The sequence below is a fragment of the Sciurus vulgaris genome (assembly GCF_902686455.1).
Source record: "Sciurus vulgaris genome assembly, chromosome: 4".
Classification (NCBI taxonomy): Eukaryota; Metazoa; Chordata; class Mammalia; order Rodentia; family Sciuridae; genus Sciurus; species Sciurus vulgaris.
Window position 1 is genome coordinate 16,045,485 of NC_136464.1, and position 22,101 is coordinate 16,067,585.

Below are 22,101 nucleotides of genomic sequence, written 5' to 3' on the forward strand. Positions count from 1 at the left end.
GGGATGATCAGGGTGTTACCTTGGAGAGTTGCTGTGAGGGTTAAGTGAGGGCATGTGCTAGATTCCAAACAGTGCTGGGACACCGTGACACTCCATCGAGGTTAGCAAAGTAGCATCAACAGCAGTCGCAGTAGTTAGGTTTGGGTGTTGTCGTCATGAGAGGAAAAGATCCTGTCCATTAGTGGTCCTAAAACCTGAATGAACGGGGGGTGGGAGAGGGGAGTACAGGCGAATGAAATGGAGCAAATTACGTCACGTGCATGTACAGCTATGTCGCAATGAGCCCCGCTATGTTGCACAATTATAATGCACTAAAAAAACATAATAAAAAAGAAATGGAAAAAAACTTGAATGAAGATATCTACATCCCAGGTAGTTTGTTAAAAATGCAGACTCCCAGGTCTTGCTATCAAAGTTTGATTCAACAGGTTAGATGGGGACCAGTCGTTTCTCTGTGTGTGTGTGTGTGTGTGTGTGTGTGTGTGTGTGTGTGTTGGGGGCAGGGAACACTAGAGAAGCAGAGTACACAGTGGGGGTGACAAGGACTGGGAGTAAAGAGGAGTTGTTGGGGACTTCTGGTCCAATGATACAAAGCTTCAGTTAGAAAGGAGGATTAAGGTCAAGAAGTCTCTTGCATAACATAGTGACTATAGTTAACTACAGGGTGTTGTATGTTTGATCATCAACAGAAAGTAGATGTTAAGTGTTCTCACCACAAAAAAAAAGGTAAGTATGGGAAATAACACATATGTTAACTAACTCTGTGGAAAGTCTCTGCCATTACAGTCTTCTGAATATGTACAACTGTCATTTGCAGGTTTAAAATTAAATTTAAAATCGAATTAAATTTAAAAGAAAACACTCTACAAGTTTGGTTGCTTCTTGGAAGTATGAAGTAAATTTGTTTTAATCATTCATTACTAGAAAGGGATAACGTTTTCCTTAGAATTAAAATTGCAATCCTGCCTTCTTATTTCCTTTTTCCATAACTGGTTATTTTTAGATAATATGAAATACCAAGGTCATCATTTAATTTTAATGAGTCTTTTCCTGCTCTTAGAAGGTGCCTAAGTTCAAATCACTAAGCTACATGTTCTCCATTTCTCAAAGTTTGTAATTTAAGGGGGAAAAAAAACCCCACACTATTTAAATGAATTCTATCCATTCAGAGATAGGAGATAATCTGTCAAAGCTTGGGGATTCTTTAAAATCTTTCCAGAGGTAAGAAAGGGCTCTGTCCTTCTTTAGCCACATTTTCTCTTTGCCCAGTTTGGCAGAAGCACCAGGCAGCATCCACCCAAATACACACAGCACACTGGAGGCCGCTAGGGATGGCTAGGGCTTCTTGACAGGCCACCTTGTCCTCCAAGGATGCCTTTCTTTGTTGCTGACACAAGTCTCCGTCCCACACAACACTCTGAAAGCAGGTCTGAAAGTCAGCCTCCAGAACAAATAGGTTTCTACTTGACTCTCTGAATCTGCAGCCCTTGAATGGAGAAAGTCTCCTTCCCTTCTCCCCCAGAAGTCAATTTTACGTGAAGATGCAGCCAGGTTAGGGAGAAAACAGTGCAATCGGAGGGAACCTGAGATTCTCAGGGATACCTGAGAATCCAACCCGTGTCGCCTCAGACCTGGCCCTGGCTCAAGGTACAAAGTGTCTGTCTCTTCATTCTTTAGGACTCACACATTATTTCTCTATCCATTGCTATTGGCCACCTGAATGTGGTTCCAGATTTTTTAAAAGCACTTTGGTCAGTAGTACAGCTCTGCACTAGTGGTTCCTGGGTAGCGTAGCCAACACTGGTAGAAGACAACACAGAGGAAAATAACGTTCCAGAGTCTGGGCCCATGGGAAGTGTGCCTTGTACACTCAGTGCTTTGTGAATGATTCAAATTGATTTTGCCTAGTTGTGCTAATTTTTCTTAATTTTTAATGGGAGACGCAATGCCAAGTCTATTTTAATGTCTCATTTTTTTTTTTAAATTCAGAACTATAGCATTCAGTATCTAAAATGAGAAGTAGGATGTTTGATGCTGTAGAAAACATGGACCTGAATCACACACAGAGTGGGACTGGGTGAGGTAGCCAAGTGCCCAAGCCCTGCTCTCAGGGTCATGCAAATACCAACCCCAATAAAACACAACCCTGCCCTCCCTGGGCTTAAAGTTTGGAAGGACAACATAGACAAACGGTAGATTAGATCAGAGGCCTAAAGCAGATGAGACAGTTCATAGGCTAACAAAGAAGGAAAATGAACCAGAGACAAAAATATATAACCTAAGCCTATAACATGTCTAGGAGAAAATTTTTACAACCTCAGGTTAGGCCCAGTTCTTAGAAATGACATCAAAACCATGATCCATACAACAAGAAAATTGATACATTGGTATTCATCGAAATTAAGAATGTCTGCTTTTCATTCTTAGAATGAATAAGCCTCAGGTTAGAAAAAAAAATTGCAAATCACATGTGTGCTCAAGGACTTGAATCTATGGAGAGCCCTCAATGACAAGTGCGGGTGACCCTGTAGAGCAACTGGAACACAGGCCTTGCCCATGGAAATGAGAAACAGTGCCACCACTTTGCAAAACAGCTTGAGATTTTTTTTTTAAGTTAAATATACACTCACCATGTGACCCAGCAAGCTCAATCCTAGGCATTCATGCAAGTAAAACCAAAAGCATTCATACAAAAACCTGCATATGAATGTCTACAATGACTAGTCATAATCACCCCAAACTGGAAACATCCAAGATGATCCTCAGCTGGGGAATGGATCAACAAACTAGTTCATCCTTACAATGGAATATTACTCAGCAATAAAAAGGAGTGAACTATTGCAATAACATGGATGAATCTCAAGTGTACTAATGCTACATGAAAGAAAGGCCAGAATCAAAAAGGTACACAGTGGCCAGGCATGGTGGTACTTACATAGTAGCTACTCAGGAGGCTGAGGCAAGAAGATTCAAAATTTGAGGCCAACCTGAGCAACCAGACTGGGCAACTAGAAGAATAATAATTTTTTAAAAGGCTAGGGATGTAGCTCAGTGGCAGAGTACTTCCTGGCATGTGTGAGACCATAGGTTCTGTCTCCAGCATCACAAGAAAAAAAAAGAAGCTACATACTGTTATGATTGCATTTTTATGACACTCTGGAAAAGGTAAAACTATAGAGACAGTAAACCTGTTGGAGGTTCCAGGGACTAGGGTTGAGGGAAGGGAATGATTACAAAGGGGCACAGGGAAATTTGGGGGGTGATGAACCATCCTACATCTTATTTGTGGTGGTAATTTCATGACTGTATGCATTTGACTAAGTTCACAGGACTGTATATTAAAAAAAGGTGCATTTTGCTACATGTGAATTATACCTTAATAATATTTTTTGAAAAAAAAAGTTTAAATCAATAAAATTTCCTTGATGAGGCTAGTGTACTGGGATCTCTAGTACATTCTAAAGGAAGTGTTATACACATTCTGTTTTGAGAGGCTTACAAGCCTTGCTATAAACCAGGCACTCTGTTAAGCACTCGAGATAAAAGAGTGAGCAAACAGATATTAATCACGTAATCTTACAAATATAAGCCAGTCTACTCACGTGAAGGATGAATGGTCTGATTGATTCTGGAATGTCAGCAAAGCCTTCTCTGGGGACCACTTCTCTCGGAGTTGGTCTGCAGACAGTGGAGGATAGAGGAGTCAAGGGAAGTGAGATGGAAGGCTCATGAGTTTCTAGGAACCTGCGGTGTGTGCTGCAGAAGGAGCAGATCTGGGTGGAGTAGGAAATCTTGAGTTCAGCAAGAAGCCAAAGGGGAGCAACCCCTGATGAATGATAAAACTATGCAAATGACCCAATAGAAACGAAAACACTGGTCTACACAAAATCTTACATGTGAATGAATGCTCAGAGCATTCAGTAGTAGCCCCAAAGTGGAAACGACACAAACATCCATCAACTGATGAATGGATACATGAAAGGTGGCATGTCCATGTGATGGAATATTATCTAGTGATATAAAAATGAAGTCTGATAGACTGCAGTGTGGATGAACCCTGAAAACATTATACCAAGTAAAAGGAACCGTCCCAAAAGAGCATGGACTGAAATGGTCTTTTATATTACTGTATGATTTCATATACGTGACATTTCCAAAATAGGGAAATCTAGAGTCAGAAGACAAATTAGTGGTTGCCTAAGTCTGGGTGCAGGGAATGGGGAGAATGAAATGAATATTAAAGGGCATGGGTGATGTTCTAAAATTCATGGCAATGGCAGTTTTATAAAACTGTTATATTAAAAACCACAGGACCGGGGAGGTGGCTCAGTGGTAGAGCATTGGCCTAGCAGGTATGAGGTCCTGAGTTTCAAGCCCAGTACTGCAAAACAAAACCATGAAATCGTACATTTAAAATTATTTAATTTTATTTTTTGTGGTTCTGAGGATTGAACCCAAACCTTCTGAAGAAACTGCTCCTCGGTTACATTAATGAAAAAGAGCACTGTCTCTTGCCATCCGGGACCTGCTTATTCTTGGCTCAACCCTTCCTCTTTCAGATCTTCCATGAACATTACTTGAATTAAGCTAAAGATTCTACTCAAGTGACAGAATGGAATCCCCAGACACTAAGCAATTGTAGTGGCCTGGTGTCAAATGTCCTGCCCTGCTACGGATTCCTCCATGCAAGATTCCCAAATGGGGAATTCTCTCAGTTGTCACTGCCAAAAGAAACTGGCTACCTGAGGCTGATTTCAACAGGAAGTTAGGAAGCTGTATCACAATAATTCCTCTCTTTCTCTCTCTCCTCTCTTCCTTCTTCCCCATAAGTATTTTGATCACGAAAGGAAAACAAGTTTAAACAAAGCAAGTTCCTGGTAATGCAGTGTTCAAAATATTCAGAGTGGATTTAACCCCAGCTTACAGGATGAATTTTCCTCGAAGATTTTGTTCAAGAATTTTCCAGGGTGAACTTTTGTGGACACCTGATTATGGACCCCATGAGATGTCAGCATGAGATGCAGCCATCGTCAGAGAAAGCAAAAGGCTGATTCCTATTTGGCTAAGTGTGGGAAAAAGAAGCTTGTTGAAAACTTTGTTCCTTAAACTGTGAACCAGCAGCCACGGATCACCTTGAAGCGTAACAGAAGCGCAGACTCTCTATCCAACCCCAGGTCTGCTGAATCAGAATCTGATTTAACATGATTCCCAGGTGATTTCTATAGATGCCAAGGTTTGAGATGCACTGACTTGGGAGATTATGGGTTTCCCGTCCTCCTTGGAGGTCATAAGTCCTGTAAAGACTTCATGCAACTTATTATCCAACAAGACACCTGGCACCATGCTCAGATAGTGGTGGGCCTGTGGGTGGCAGCTGGGTGACATGTAGCACCAGTGATTTCCAATACATGGCACCAAGTAGGACTCTTACCACTCAGGTGGTAGCTATTGAAACAGCTGGTAGCCAGAGGTTATCCTGCCTTGGAGGTCTGACTGATTCTTACCACGTTGTCATCCTGGAGGGAGGACTTGCTCACGTGCAGCAATCTTGATAATTATCATACCTAAAATCTGTGTGAACTTGTGTGCTGGACACTGAGCTAAAATCTTTCCCTATATTGTCCCATGTAATCCTCCTAACCACCTGTGACACAAGTAGAATTTTATTTCTGTTTGACAGAGGGGAAAGCTGAGGTGTAGAAATCTAAGTAAGTTTTCCAAGGTCACCCAGCTAGAAAGAAACAGAAGGAAGATTCTAACCTAGACTCTGAGTCTGCATTCCAGTATTTCTCAGCCTTTTTCCATTATTGCCTCTGCAGTCATTTTTTTTCCAATATTTTGTCCTAATTACTCCCCCATGAAATTTTAATGCCACAGATATGCTATTTACCTAATCATATACTTTGTGTGTACACACACACACATACACACATGTGCGTTTAAGTAAGATTTTTTTTTTTTTTCTCACCTGCCCCCAAGATCCACTGGGGACAAATCTCCTTTATCTAGAATGGCTCACACACTGTAATGCACTAATAAAAACATTTTTAAAAAATCTAAAAAAGAACAGCTCACTCATTCTTTCATTCATTCCATGAACAATATGATTTGTGGGCGTTCTGGGCACATCCTGTGTGCCAGACTGTAATGGCGAGAAGCCTGGTATCTGGGCTTCTAGAAAGCTTCCTTTCCAGCCGACAGGGCCCTGAGCAGAGGCCACATTTCCCATCATGGAGGAGACAGGACCCTAGTTTCCCCTCAGCAAAGTGCCCAGGAGTCCAGCCTCAGTTTTGCCATGGCTGATCAGGCGGCTCTGGTAAGTCATCCACCTCTTAGCAACCTCTTTCCGACCTTGAAAACGAGGGTACTGGGGCTGAGGTTGTGGCTCAGTGATACAGCACTTGCCTCACACGTGTGAGGCACTGGGTTTGAACCTCAAGACTACATAAAAATAAATAAATGAAATAAAGTTATTTAAAAAAATAGATCCTGTTTTAAAAAAAGAAAAAGAAAATGAGGGGAACTGAGCTAAGCTGGTACTTTTAAAGAACTCACCTGGGGGAGTCAGAGGGCAGATAATGGCAAGCTTAGTGAGCCCCGGGGAGGTACTGCGGGGGGGATACAAAGTTGCATGTCTGTGCCCTCCAGACTGCCCCTGGGCCACTGCCCTCTGTCACAGGGCTGCTTGGCAGGGCCTCATCACGACCCAGACCTCTTTTTCTTGTATGCTAATCTTGTTTTTGCAAGATTTGGGCCAGTTGATAGTGTCCTCCCGTTTCCACTCCTTATTCCCATCAATGACTTCAGGGAACAGGTGACTCAAATCCCATCCCATCCATCCATCTAACCATGGGAAAAGGGGTCCAAAAGGAATCCACCCAGGGGCTGGAACTATGAGGAAGCAGGCCTGCAGACCAGGGGACACTGTTCTGAAACCCAGGACTGAGACCATGGAAGTTGGACCATGGTAAGTGGGGCAAGACTAAGCAGCTGAGCTGCTCTGGCTGGGCATGGCCCCTAGGCAGCCCCAAGAGGGCTGGGGGAAGCCCAGCTGGCTGGTGGCTGAGCTGGGGGAAGCCTCTCAGGCAGAGAAGCGTGTGAGTCAGCCTGAGGGCTGCAGGCTTGTGGCAGTCTGTGGGACAACAGCAGACCCATAAACCTAACCACCAGAGCTTTCCTGACCAACTGGCTACCCAGGATTATAGGGAGCTTCTGCTAACATGATCCTATAGTTTATGTGGAAGAATAGACCTACAGATATGGTCTTTGTTTTCTGTAATTAAATAAGAAGTGAATATTAACTAAGAGTTATGAGATAGCAAAAATCCTTCCCATCTTTCAATCCTTACAAAAGCTCTAAGGAGCCTGGATGGGGAGGGCCCCCAGGATGGGACCCAAAGGCTCAGACTGCAGGGTCTCTGTCCAGGTGGGAAGGATGCTCTGGAGGACAATGACTCTGCTGTGCCCTTAAGAAAGACCCTGCTTCCTGCCCGAAGGAGCGATCCCTGTCAGGTCCCCAGGTCTAGGGACTCTGAGAACCTGTGCAGCTGACAGTTCCAGTCTGGCTGCTTTCCTGCCTGCACCTCATCGGAGTAATGATGATCTTAGTGATCACAGGAAGAACGGGGAAATGAATCCCAGGTCAAGACCCTGGCAACTGCTCAGGGACCAGAACTGGTGAATTTCAGCAGGGAGTAGGACCTACTCAGGATGACCCCAGCTTAGGGTCCCCCATCCCCATAGAGAGGGCTGTGGGCCCAGAGGAGAGGTTGGTGAAGGATCAGTGCTGCCTGCATAGTGGGGGCTCCTGGGCCAGCCACTGACCAGCACTGGGACCCTCCAGCCAGCACTCTGAGCTCTGGGTTCCCATGTCCTTAATGTCAAGTAACATGGTTTGACTTGCCATTGGTTCCAAGTTTCCGAACAGCTCTGGAATGGGCTGGAAATCGCAACAGGGAATGGGAGGGAAGGCCCTGGGGGTGGGCTGGGGCGAGTGCTAGGCAAGGACACGAGGGCCACTTTGAGAGAAAAAGGCAGGACAAGGGTGCTTCTGTCCACTAAGTTACAGAACCTGCCATTTCGGTGGGACAAATCTTTGGGAGTTTGTCCTTTTGCTCACCAACCCCAGGATCCTGGGGAGAAGGCCCAGTGCAGAGTTTGATGTTAACTCAGAGCAAGTGAGCTAAGCATTGGATGGAGCCCTGGGGAGGAAAGGGAGAAAGCTGGGGGTGGGTGCTCAGTCCTGGATTTGCAAAGCGGAGGGAGCAGCTCAGGGTCTGGGAGTGGAGAGGGCGGGCCCAGCTGGAGCCCATGGCGCTGCATGCGCAGCAGCTGGCCCAGGACACTGGGGTCACAGAAAGGAGACCAAGCTCTGAGCATGAGCTCTTGACCCATGGCACTACATGGGCAAATATACTCCTGGACATCACTGGCCTCTGGATGAAATGTGGCTGGAAGTGCACTGTATCTGACACTTCTGAAAATGACATTCTTGGGTCTTCGGACCCAACTGTGCAGGTCTTTAGAGAGTCCTTTTTCATTTACTCTACTTCATAGGACTATTATAAGGAAAATTAAAAAAAATAGCTCCTTTACATAAACTAAATCATTAATAGACTAGGGGTGATTTTCCCCTGGTACTGGAGGAAAGGGGAGGTGTCATTTAACAGGCAGTTTCAATTTGAGACAATGGGAAAGTCCTGGAGCTTGACAGTGGTCATGGCATACAACAATGTGAAGGCATTTAATGCCACTGTACATTTGAACATCACTTAAATGGCAGATTTTACGTTACACATATTTTATGACAATTAAAAAAAGAATGAATTCATCCCTTCAAGGCTTGAGTTCAAATGCTGCCTCCTCCATGAAGCCCTTCCTTCTGTTTCATCCAGCCTGCTGCCCAACCAGACCTGACCTTGTCCTTTATAATGACATTTTATCTGGGTGAACCAGCAAAGACATTTTGTGGGTTTTATTTTCCTTTTCACAGAAATCCCAAGAGGGGAAAAAAAGAAGTAGTCATTCATGTATTCATTCAACAGTGTGACTAAGCATCTACTATGTGCCAGGTGCAATACTGAACAAGGCCACAGGGGTTTAATGCAATATAGTGGAAGAAGGCTATCTAGAAAGTAGGAACCTGCTGAGATTTGGGGGTCCTTAGAGGGGTGAGCTAGTCATGAAAGAGTGAAGTAAGGAACAGTGGCAGGAATGGCTTTTTAAAAAATATAGCTCCAAAATAAAAGAGCCTGGTTAAGAAGTCTGGTCAAAGATGCTGCTTCAGTGGGGACTGCCCAGCAAGGGGGAAATAAGGCCAGTTGCCCTGGCTACTATGAGCATGAAGTAGGATAAAGTTTGTAAAGCAACATCTTTTTATGGGACACCCCTCCAAAATTTCTCAGCCAGAGAAGCCCCTTTTGTGTTTGAAGAAACATCTTTGCTGAGAATCTGGTTTAGGAATTACAGCAGTAACCCCTTATCTGCAGATTCACTTTACGAAATTTCATTTTCCCACAGTTGACCAAGGTCTGAATATAGTATATAGAAAATTCCAGAAATGAACAACTTACAAGTTTTGAATTTCATGCATTCTGAGTAGCGTGATGAAATCTTGAGCTACTCTGTCCCACCCAGGATGCGTCTTATTCCTTTGTCCACCATATCCATGCAGTATATGCTACCCACCTGTTATAGTCAGTCGGTTGTCACTTAACAGTGGGCTTTGTTATCAGATTGAATGTTGGGGATTCGTAGTGTTTGCACATGGGGTTTGGTGCTCTCCATGGTTTCAGGCATCTGGTGGCCATACCCCCCACAGTTAAGGAAGGAGTACTGTAATGAACTTCAAGTCTTTCTGGTGTTTAGTCCTCTTCCCCAGGATAGCTTCATCCAACACCCCCAGAGAACCGGAAGTACCACTACCCCAATAAGTTTGGTTATACTTACACCCTCACTCCAGGGTGGGGTTACATGATTTGAGGACAATTTCAGGACTGTCTACATCAGAATAGCTCATTGGTGATCCTGGGGGCCTGGGGTGGGCTCAACTGTAGCACCCAGAGAGTTGAACTTGAACTGGAAATCAGATCACCTGATCCTAGGGGCCAGAAATAACAACGAATTTGAATATGAATGTGAGTGACCCCTTTGTAGAAGTTGCAAAGCCACCAAAGACAAAGGGCTAAACTGCACCCAGGTATGGAAGAGGAGGTAAATATAGCTCTGTGCTTCCAGAAGCCAATTCCTATTGATGGCTTTGGTAGTGTTACTTCAGTTTTGTTCTTGGAAAGGGTGATGACTTCCTATTTTAAATTCACTCAGATGGATTTCTGATAGATTTTTGTTTGTCTAGAGAGGATTTAGGGAAGAAGTAATTAGAGAGGCTGGATCTGGTGAGGGAGAGAAGAGGCAGTTGAGACAGATATGGAGACACCCCAGCTTGCAGGGAGGGCCTATTTTCAAGAGGGACTTAAAGAGATGGCTACCAAAGGATTTGCTAGGGAACAGCCCCATCACGATAGAGCGTGGGAATGCCTGAACTAAGGAGAGTGATAAAGCACAGGATTTAGAATAAGGAAGCCTGACAGTTCTTCTTCTTTTTTTTTTTTTTTTAAGTCCTAACTCTGAACTTGACTTGAGGCTTGGGGCAAGTCCCCTAACTTCTTTGTGTCCTCATTTGTATCCTGGAGATGACAACCCTTGATCTTAAGGACATTAGTCATGCCACCCTGCTCTCAACCCCCTGTGGGAGGGTCAGCTCAAACAGGCTCTGTGGAAACTAGACCAGGTAACCTTGCACAGCTGACCCCAGTGGACTGGCAGAGCTGGCATCTGGTCAAGTAACTGGTGCCCAGAGACTTGAGGCTTCACACAATCAGATTCTTCTGGGGAATTTCAGAGAAACCCAAGGTCCACTGATGAGTCTACAGACACTGTAGAACAGAGGGTGTGCACCATGCTGGGCAATTTGCTAGAAGAGGGAAGGGAGGCAGGAAGGAAGAGAGAGGAAGAGAACACAAAAGGGCAAGACCACAATCTGCCCTGTCCGGGTTCCAGGTCCAGCTCACACGCAAGAGGCCAGTTGAGCATGGTTTCCTGTCCTCCATTTCCCTGAGATGTCACCCTTCTCACCACGGCTCCACTTTAATTTCTTAAAACCACACAAGCCGGGCCTACCTAAAAGGTGGCTGACGCACGTGGATGAACCGGAGCTCCACCTCCTTGGTGGTACATTAGGTCCTTCACTAGCACCCCCTGTCCCGGCCAACACCCCAACCTGCTGCCACTTCTCTGACCCAGCCCCAACAGCAGCCCCATGACAGCAGGACCTGGTGCCTCTTCCTCATGCTCTCTCTGCAGTACCTGCTAACACCTGACATGAAACAGGGTCCCAGGTCATATTTGAGGACTGGGTGACACTATCCACATAGTCACTCAAGTTACAGCAAATCCAACTTGGGTTTTTCCCCCTCTCTCATGTCCTGTGCTCAAGAACCAATTTTCTGAATGGGTTGTGCTGGCTGACTTCTCCCCAGCAGGCGATCCACTGCCCCATGGCTTCTTCCTTAGACCTCCTCACTCCACACCCTACTCCATGGGGAGGGAATCCCAGAGTGCCCACACTCTCCAGTGCTGCTGGGTTTCCTGTGTTCTCAGCTCAGCACTGAGCGCTCAAGCAGTCCTGATGGCCCCTCTCCAGTCTCACCCCCTTTACTCTGGTTTCTGCCCTTTGGCTTTAGCAACAGATCATTTGACCTTGAAATGGTCCCCCTGCTGTCTCTCCTACCTGGAAGGCTGCACTCACTTGCCTCTGTTGTCACCTCACTAACTCTAACTCAGCTCAGTTACCTCTTCCTAGACTTAGCAGGTGGCTCAGTGTCCTCCCTCGGCTGCCACAATCCTGTGCATCCCTCATATCTGAGGACCTACCTGGTTGTGTCCTCACTGTTCACTTGTCTGTGTGCTTCACAAGATGGTAATAAATAGCCTGGCACTTCCTATAACCACCCAGAAAGTGTCTAAGTAAGTGACCGCGCTGGATGGAATGCTGGCTCTGCTCTTTGCTAGCTGTGCACCCTTCAACAAGTCATTTGCCTTTTAAGCCTCATTTTCTTCAACTGTACAATAGAGATAATCATACCCAAATCACGGGGTTATTGGGCAAAGGACAGGGCAGCACATGTGCCGCCCTCATCCCTGTGGCTGGCTGGTGAGCAGGGCTCCATCCAGGTGAGCCGCCATGGTAGCTAAGAAGAGGATTTCTACAGACCCTTGGGGCAGAAGGTCTCCAAACATCAGCTAACTGCAGTCCTGAGAGAGAATTGAGTCTTTTAGGAAAGCGAAATCGTCCTTAAGTGTTCAAGAAAGTTGAGAACTTTGTCAAGAAACCAGACATTTAGTACAAACCACGTTTTACAAAGTGAAACCCCCAAAGTTTAAAGGAAAACATGGATCTCTTTGGAAGGATGGAAGGGGGAGACGGATGTGAAGGAGTGGTAAAGTACTGGATAGAGGAGTGGCAAAAGGGAAAAGATGGAAGTGTGTGTCCTTTGGTGGAGGTGGCCCAGGGTGGAGACTCAGAACCATCACCAAACTTCCTAAGGAATAGGTGCCATTCCTCCAGGGCAGTCAGGTGCTGAGCTGCCCCAGAAAACGGGGGCTCCCCGACTCTTGAAGTGACCTTGAAGTTACCCTAGACATTCTAACCCTTCTCAGGAGAACCTGGCGCACTGACGCCCCTAGGATCCCGGGACCAGGTAGAAGGCAGCAAGTAAATGTTTTGGGGTGCCCCAATGTGTGTGCGATGGGTGACGACTGTGCAGAGAGGTTGCAGGAGGGTGGGAGAGGTCCCCCAAATAACCTCTATCAGGCATCGATTGGGGTCTGAGTTGCCCCACCTCTCCCCTCACTCTTCGAGACCGGCCAAGGGCAAAAGAGACCGGCCAAGGGCAAAAGCGCTCAGGCTCCGGGGCCAAGCAGGAGGCGCTCTAGGCACGTCTCCATCTCCGGGTTGGGACCTCAGTCTCCTCCTCCTGGCATTGGGTTTGCGGGCCCCATAGTTGAGAAAACAGATCTTGTAGACCCACTGGAGCTCGCTCCTCCTGCAGCCTCCCCCAGGGTGTGGGAACGTTTCAGCCCCGTTCCCTCCCGCCGCCTCCGGGCCCAGACTTGAAGGAAGTGCTAGGCGGCCGGGGCGGGGAGCCGAGGCCGGGTTCGTACTCACTTGAGCGCTGACTCCGCGCGGGCGGGCTGCGGAGTTCCCCAGCGGGGGCGGCGGCGGCGCGCCCGGGCGGAGACCCGGTCCAAGGGCCCGGGGCGCGGCTGCAGCTCCAGGAGGTCCGGCCGTGAGCGTGACCTCAGGGGGAGGGGCCAGCGCGGCGGCCTGGGCGCCGAGCCGAGCGCAGAGAGCGCAGCGCCGGAGCGGAGCAGCGAGAGCGCACGCCGAGCCCCGATGGAGCGGTACAAAGGTGAGGCGCGGGGTCCCAGCGCGGCGAGCACCCATCCCTTCCGCCTAGTGCTGCGCGGGGAAGGAGGGCTAGGGCTCATCCCGCCGGGATTCAGGGGAGCAAAGTCGACCGCCCCCGCCCAGGGGACCTGGGCCGAAGAAGGGGCGACAGAGGTAGGCTCGTGGCGGCCGTTGCCCGAGCCCTTTGGCCGTCGCGGGAGCTGAAGGTGGCAGTCGGCATTGGGGTGGTGGCTCGGCTTCCCACCTGTAGGAGGAGAGAGGGTGCGCCCCGCGTTCCCCACTCCACCCCGAGTCGGCCGCCGGAATAAAGATGCCTGGAGTCGTGGGCAAGTAAGGTCGCAACCGTGCTGCGGTGCCGGGGCGAAGGGATGAGTTGTTTGTTGGGTTTTCTCGCACGGGCGCCGCTGGGATAGGGGGTTTCCTGCAGATCCCAGGCAAGAGCCGACTCGGGAAGAGGGTGCGGGAGGCGCCTGGGGTGGTGGGGTGGGCGCGCTGCTCAAGTCCTGGCAGGTCTAGCCTCCCGTGCTTACGTCCTGCAGCTTCGGTAATCGTTTCTCCCTGAGCCCTTCTCAGATCCGCCACCCCAAGCTGAGTGGGGCGTGGAGGTTGGGGGCCCGGACGAGGTGCCCAGCAGGTGGAGCGCCTGGAGGCGTCCCGGCGAGGGCTTCGCCCAGTTGCACAGCTGAGCGAGCTTTGGGTTTGGCCCCGGCTGGGAGGATCTTGGCCAAACCCGGGTTGGCCGGTCGGCCCCGGTGTGCCAGGCGCCCATCTAGTACACATTCTCGGAGCCCGGAGGCTTGGAGGTAGAAGCCTCGGTTTGCTGATCTTTTGAAAAAGGAGCTCTTAAGCAGGACGCTTGCCCCGCCGCCCCTCCCTTTGGAAAAGCCTTTGCTCTCGTGCTGCGCTGGTCCTGGCCAAACCTGCCAGAGGAAATACTGCTTCTATATTTGTTTTCCCTTGGGAGTGAGTAATAAAGGAGAATGCTCGGCTTCCCAAGGAATCTTACCCTCAATAGTTTCTTATTTTTGAAACTGACATAAAGGGACCATTTGGGACCGGCGTTAGTTCCCTAAACCAGTATTGTCTAAAAGTGTTGCTTTTGCTTTTTCTCATTTGAGTCATTTGGTTACTGGGGAAGGTGAAAGAACCAACTCCTAGACAGGGCTTCACCTGTACCAGGAGGGTCTTTGGCTCAGCACGGAAGCTGGTGGGGGAAGGGGTAACTGGGTTGAATTAGTTGACAATTTCTTTCTGTGATCGCCTCCCTGGGGCCTCTCTCACATTTCTAGCGGGGGAGGGGGATGCTCATCTCAGTTCTGCTGGGATCATGGTCCATTTTGTGGTGAAATACGTCCTTAGCAGTCTCAAACACAGAAGAAGTTCACTGACCCTTTGTATTCCTTACTCCCTTTTGGGGAAATCCAGGCTTTTGGCCGCCTCCTGACCGGAAGGTGGCTTCTAGAGTCCCTTCCGTTTCCTGAATTGTGAAGCTGAAGGGGTATCTGCCCTAAGATTCAAGGTCCAGGTGGCAAGCTCTGGTCTCAAGTCAGTAAATCAATCCAAGGACCAAGGATAACAGGTGCATTCTTGCCAAATGCCCACTTCTCACCACTGATCATCAGCAGGGTTTGGTGTTAATGGCTTCTGACTTGGCTTTTGACCTGATACAGTCCTCTTAGTTTATCTTTCTCTCCAGGGAGCTGAAAATCCTCCCATCCTAGAGGATCAGTTAGGCAATTCTGGCCAACTGAAGAAACTTAGTTTCCAGTTCAGAGTGTTTATGCTTCTGGCAATACATGTATCTGCCTTACCATTTTGCAGTGAATCAGAGACAGTGATTAATGGATAATCTTGAGAATTCTTGAGATTACAGAGTAATCTAACTCATCGGTTGAACTCATCTTCCAATGTTGGACTCAAGAGAAAAATCTTTATTTTGGTCCTCAGGGTTGTCATGCTACTCATATTTTTGTTTTACCTTTCACCAAGGAGTTTTGCCCGCAGAATTCTTGTTTTCTTGAGAGGCAGATGATCTGTGTTTGAACACTCATGGAATGGAAACACTGGTTTATGCAAAATGAAGAAGGCTGGGCTCCAGATCTGATTGGCCAGTGCCACTTGACTAGAATCAATATTCTCTTGCTGGTCACAGATTGAGGAATTAAAAAAAAAAAAAAAAAGTCCAAATTGAATATTTGTGGACTAACTAAGTATAGTGGTTAAGTGCATTTCCAAAAATGGAAAAGTAAGGTTTATTTGGACTCTCAGAACCTATGTAAAATTTATAAAGAAAAATTCTTAAATGTAATACTGTTAAATTTGTTCTTCATTGTGAATTTTCTCCCTTAAATACCTCCTATGTTTCTGCATTCTCATTTTTGAGCCCTCACTCTCCCACAGAGGTAGAATGTCTCATCACTGTCTTCACATTCTCAAAATGTTTTCTCTAATTTATAAATCTTCTACAGCTACTGCTTATAGGAGAAATTGTTTTTCCACGTTCCCAGTCTGCATGTTACCCGTTATACACCTTCTAAAATTAGCTATCACTTTGAGGCTCTGATTTTCCATTGTCACGTAGGACATAAAGAGAGCCCCAGAACTGAGGAATGATGGAATCACTCTGTGTCTAATACAGAAAAAACTTCCAGGCCGCTCTTCCGTTCTTTTCCAAGCCCATCTACTACTAGATAGCCATGACTTTAAGCAAAAACGGGGGTGGGTGTATAGGGGGTTCTCTTCTCTGAAGGATGGAACTTTCATGAGAGATATCATTAAAAAATCATGGCAAAATTACCATGTCTCCTCCTATGTGAATCTCTTTGGTGTTGTATAAGCAGTAAGACCCACACAAGTGTCCAGGATGTGGTGCCAAACCCTACAGTGTGCCTTGAAAAGGTTCCCATCTATGGGTGTTTCCATATTTATGACTCTCCTAAGAGCATCCTGTATCACTGTGCACAAGCCCATTGGCTGAACTCACCCCATGCAGTCAAGGATTCTGGTTCCTATTGCTCTCCCAGCTGGTGAGTGGATTCAGGGCCAAATGTGACTGACCTACTATCTGTGGATTGCACTTGGAACATCATGCTGAAGCTTCCTGAAGTTGCATCACATTTGGATCCAAAGAAGCCTGGTTGAAATATTCAGACTTTGGATCAGAGTATTTGATTGAAATTGTAATCCTTTTCCTGTGTTCTCTGGTTTCTGAGTCTAATCCCCTGCTTCACCACTTAGCTCTAGGGCATTGGAGATGGAAAGAAATGGCAAAGAGTCCAGCCAGGCGAGTACTTGAAAACTTGTCTGGGAATCCTGAAATCTGTGATCAGAGAGGCTGAAAAGGAAAAATGGATGAAGAGAGATGAACAGATTGATAACTTTTAATCCACCATCAGGAATTATTTTCCATGCCTAGAAACTCAGGGCTTTTTCCTCTGGAAGTTCCTCCTAAGGCAATGGAATCATCTAGGGAACTTTTAAAAATATTAATGTGGTGGGGGTAATATGAAAGTACAGGTTCCACCTGACATTCTGGTTAAGTTGTCCAGGACTGTGGCTTGGGCACTGTAGTTTTAAAAGGTCTTCAAGGTGATTCTAATATGCAGTCAAAATTGAGAGTCATGCTTCCTTTAAAAAAGTGAAATGTCAAAATAGAAAAAAGTACCATAGTCCCTTGGAATCAGGCATTGGTTCCAGGAACCCCCATGGATATCAAAATCCAAGGATGGTTGAGTTCCTCTTATGAAGTGGTCTTGTATATGCATATAACCTGTACATATCATCCCACATACTTTAAAGTATCTCTGGATTGTTTATCATATTAGATACAATGTATATAGTTGTTATACTGTATTGTTTAGGAAATAATAACAAGAAAATAGTCTGAACATGTTTAATACAATACCTAACTACACATGAGCAACAGCATAATTTTTTTTTTTTTTTTCTCAAAAATTTGGGCTGGGGTTGTGGCTCAGTGGTAGAGCACTCACTTGCCTAACATGTGTGAGGCCTGAATTCAATTCTCAGCACTGCATATAAATAAATAAAAACTAAAGGTCCATCAACAACTAAAAAAAATTTTTTTTAAAAATTTGTGATCTGCAGTTGGTTGAATCTGAGGATGCAGAACCCTGGACTGTGAGGGTTGACTGTAATCATATGCACACCTTCCTCACCTGGAAGACAGAAGAGCCGGTGTGGGGGTGGGGGGATTCCTCCTTCTTACTTACATGTTCTAAGATGGAATCTTATGACACCTGCAGAAGTCTAGTGTAAGTCACCTTCAGCTATGATAGGCTTGAAGAGGCCATGAGAATGCTGTTTAAAACAGTCTCCAACGTGGTACCCTAACCTCACAGTTTGCTCACAGTACTTGACCCTGAACTCTCCTGACTTTGAAGCTCTTTGTGTGGGAGCCCTTGATGCTGTGGCAATGAAATGGTCAGAAACAGAAAGATCAAGAGGTCACCGTTGGTGCTGAAAGGCCCCTGGAGTGGGGGAATTCTGCTCTGGGCCCTTCCCCTCTTCTGAAAGGGTGGGAGCTCTGGGAACTGGCCTGAATCCAGCACAATTAAAGGGCCATGAGGGGCCATGGCACTTCAAAGCTGAGGAAGCTGTGCCAGTTCTCTTCCAAATCCCTTTAATGACAGGAAATGTTTCTCTAAAGACTTCTGTCTTTCAGGGGAGGAAGACTTGCCCCAAGTCTGGGGGAGAGGATGGTGGCTTGTTCTAACCAGACCCTTGGCAGAGACAGGAGGGAGCACAGTCAGTGACCAGGGGTGTGGGGAGCAGCTCATGTACCCCAAGACCCACGTGCTCCATTTCCTAGGGCGAGTCACCGAGCTCTCCAGGCCTCAGTTTCCCCATCTAGAAAACAGCCTTCAGTGTTCCCCCATGTGACTTTGTGACCACTCTTCCATGCTCGTTGCTCTGTGGTCACTAAGGAATCTTTGGAGGGAGGACATGTCTTGGGGAGAGGAGCCAAGTGAGGGAGGGACTGGAGATGGGTCACCCAGCAAGGGTCAGCTTAGGATTGTGATTCTTATAAATAAAACCAATTTCCTGTGGAGAGCTGGAGAGTTACAGACTTAGTGGGAAAGGGAATGCCCTAGACTATGTGAGGAATTCGTTTCTTGAGGACTCGTGTGTGACTCTGTCTCCAAAGATTGTTAAGTCCGGAGCCATGGTCTGAAACAGATTTATTTACTCCCATTAGAGAGACAGGTCAACTGAGCCTACAGAGATTAGGCAACAGTTCAGAGAGTCAGAATCAGGATACACTATCCCTGAGAATCGAATTTCTAAAGGGAGAATTTCCATTCAAGAATTTATTTAGAAAGAAGTGTTGGAAACATTGTCCTATCGGGGATAGAGATTCATTATCAGTATCCCCTCAGCCAGGAAGGGACTAGCTGATGACTTGAACTCTCCTTAGCTTCGGGACTTGCCATGTGTCTTCCACAAATCCTCCCCTAGTTTCTCCTGTGTCCCTCACTACTTTTGGTACAGATAACTTGTTGAATTAGTCACATGGTCTTGTGATCATATGAATATATGTTTCCCCTGCTAGACAGAGCGCCTTCAAGAAAGGGACTTTGTCTTTCTCCTCCAAAGTGACTCTCTCCAGCCTCTGGCACATTGCCAGGCATAGGTAGGATCTGGGACATGATTGGTGAGGGAATAAATTCCAGGCACAGGGCTGGTGTGTACCATTGCTCTGACACTCAAGAGCACACTGGATCACAAAGGGAAATGAAGAAAAATCTCAAAGTCAAGTGGAGAGGAGAAGTAGAGAGGAGAGCCCATGGTGGCTGCCTGTGGCTGCCCAACCTGAGCCTTCTTTCTGTCTGTTTCAGCACAGGGCTGCTGCTGTCTGGTGGTGCAGAGAAGGATCCTGCAGGTCTCTGCTTGTGAGTATGAGCCTGTCTGTGCCCTCTGCAGCAGCTCACGTGACTGCCGCCAGGTTCCCAGGGGCACAGACCTGGCTCCCTGGCTTGGCCCATGCTCTGGGGATAGCAGAGAGCCAGGAGTCAGCCTGGGCACTCAGGGACTCAGGCTTCTAATCTGGCTTTTGTCACTAACTTGCTGTGTGACCTTGGGCAAGTCAATTACTCTTTCTAGGTCTTGTTTCCTCTTTTGTACAAGTGAGGATAATGGCTACTAATCTGCTTCGCAGGCTGCTTGAAGAAATAACTTGGAAAAGCTCTTGGTAAATACATTGAAAAGGGGAATGTTAAATTAATTCAGGGGAGCAGATACCCCCAAAGCTCTGTGATGTGGTTCTGCCCAATGGGTGGGAGTCCTCACAGCTACTTCGGGTACCAGCACATCCATTTTGTGCTTTACACCTTTGGGAGCTCAGAGTTGGGGGTACGCAGCCAGAGACAGCACATGCGGCCCTTCTGTGAAGGCTTGGAGGAGACCTGTGAGGATTTGCTGATTTTCAGCCTTATGTGGGACGCCACATCCTGGTCCTGCCTGATTTTTCCCTGATGTCTCAGTAAGTCTATGGAGGCGAGACCCTTCAGTTCTAACAATAAGCTTTGAGCTCCTTACTAACTTTCTGTCCCTTGGTTCTCACTTTCCCCCTAGTTAATCTCAAAGCTAACCAAAACCTCCACTGAATGGAGGGCGGGGTGGGGGGGATGGAGAATGCAGAGAAACATGGGAAGAGCCAGCATCCACCTGGATGCATTACAGCCCCCTGGCACCCACGCAGAATTGGGCAGGGCATGGTGATATCAGAGTTCTTGATGGGAGTTAAGTGTCAGAGACAGAGAGGGGCACCTGGGTCCATAGAGCCCTGCTTGCTGTTTTCTAAATAGACCCCCTTGTTCTCTTGCATGGGCTGCCAGGGCAGCTGTTGCCTGGCGGAGGGTGGTAGGCAGGTATGGAAGCTCATCCCCGCAGGTTGAAAATTAGCCTTCTGATCCTGATTCAACCAAGAAAGGGGAGTTAGCTGTCAGCTGGAGAGGGCACCCTGCTGTGCACCAGAAGGCATCACAGTGGGCACTGTGCACGCCTGCTCTGGAGATAGTGTTCCCAAGCTCCGTGACCAACTGTCCTGGTTTTCCTGGGCAAACTGAGATGTGGGCCACCCTATTCCCAAATCCTGGCTTTATTAAGTGCCTCTAAATCAAGGATTTGTTTTCTTCGTAGCAAAGGCCGGCTAGAGCCATTCAGTCTCTTAATTAGAAAGTGAAAGTCCCAGGCTTAAAAAAAGAAAATCATAACTAACTGCAGTGATACACAACAGCTAAGCAAAAGAGGCCAGACTCACGAGTCTACATACTGTGATTCTATTTATACAACTTTCTGGAAAAGGCCAAACTACCTATAGGGAAAGAAAACAGACCCAAACTGTGGTTGCTGGGGCTGGGCTGGGGGAAGGGGCATGAGAGACAGTTTTGGAAGGACAGAAATGTTCAATATCTTTATTGATTGGTGTTGGTTACATAGCTACGTGTATTTGTCAAAACTCAGAGCCGTGTAGTTAACAGGGCAGATTTTTTTCTATGTATGAATTATACCTCAGTAAATCTGCCTTTTAAAAACACCCGATCACATTGTGATCCTGTGGTACAAAATGAAGAAGGCTGCATGAAGGGTCAATTCGATCATTACAGATTGTAAATACCAGCCATCATGGGGAGGTTGTGCTGGAGATAGAGGAGAAGAGGGTGAACGTGGTACAAAACAAGAAGACCAAGGACTCATGCTTGATAGTATCCTAAATGCCAGAGACTTTCCCAGTAGGCACAGTCAGAGATGGTGGAAGCTCTGTCTTCATTTAGAAAGAAAAATTCTAAAGAGCAGGCAGGAGATGAGCCCAGGATGGCCCTGGAATTCTGGAACATCAGCTCTGGGTTCCCACCGTGGGAGCGCTGCTGCTGTCCACACATGGATCCAATGTATTGACTTTGGCAGTCTTTCTATAAGTTTTTTTTTTTTTTGCCAGTAAAGTTACTGAATTGGAATGGAGCATCCATGTCTGTACCATAATGATTTCCTGGTTGTCTTTTTTTTTTTTTTTTTGGCAGTCCTGCTTGTCTGCTAGCCGGGGTCGATTTCATTTTTCAGAGAGAAAAACCCATGATGTATTAAAATAACACACCTAGTCCTATGTGATGTGAGGCATCAGTACCTTGTTTCTGAGCACGGATAAGCCTATGATGCAAGGGCAGACTCATCAGCCCTCACTGCCAGAGGCCAGAGAAGGAGCTATGGAATCCTCTGAGAATAAAGGATGATCACTTTGGTAGTCCTCATGGGATCTTAAAGTCTTGGTGGCTTCCCTTTAAAAAAAAAAAAAAAAAATTGAAGTCCATATCGGGCTGTTCTTGGGGTGAATTTTGTTGTGTACCCTGGGGAACCTGGGTCCTATCTTTGCATCTTCATTAAGTACACTGTGTTGGACGATTGTGAACCGTCCATCCATGCAGACTCTGTTGGGCCCAGGACATGTTCAGTTGTGAATTACACAGTAGAATTTCAGACATGCAGCTCTTTTTAATCACAAACATGTCCAAACGACAAGTCGCCTACCAAAGCAGTTCTGTTCCACCTATCCTGGGGTGTTCAATTAGAATAATAGCTGACACCATTCTTAGTTCTAATTGTCTTGCTGTTGT

At 46.7% G+C, this 22,101-nt stretch overlaps 1 protein-coding gene and 1 long non-coding RNA gene across 4 annotated transcripts in view; one reads left to right on the top strand and one right to left on the bottom strand.

Annotated features, from left to right (window-relative positions):
- On the bottom strand, positions 1 to 13,337 carry LOC306659938. The gene is made up of 3 exons (XR_013763501.1): positions 13,226 to 13,337; positions 3,603 to 3,678; positions 1 to 194 (listed from the first exon to the last, which is right to left on the bottom strand). It is a non-coding gene; the product is annotated as an uncharacterized lncRNA (long non-coding RNA).
- AFAP1L2 (actin filament associated protein 1 like 2) overlaps positions 13,313 to 22,101 on the top strand; it is a 94,302-nt gene continuing 85,513 nt past the window's right edge. The window contains exons 1-2 of one of the 3 annotated variants that reach the window (XM_079137893.1): positions 13,313 to 13,469; positions 19,327 to 19,380. In XM_079137893.1, coding sequence (XP_078994019.1) covers positions 13,454 to 13,469; positions 19,327 to 19,380 — 70 coding nt within the window. In that variant the 5' untranslated portion in view covers positions 13,313 to 13,453. The remainder of the gene's footprint in view (positions 13,470 to 19,326; positions 19,381 to 22,101) is intronic. The other 2 variants (XM_079137894.1, XM_079137895.1) reach the window with 2 other exon arrangements.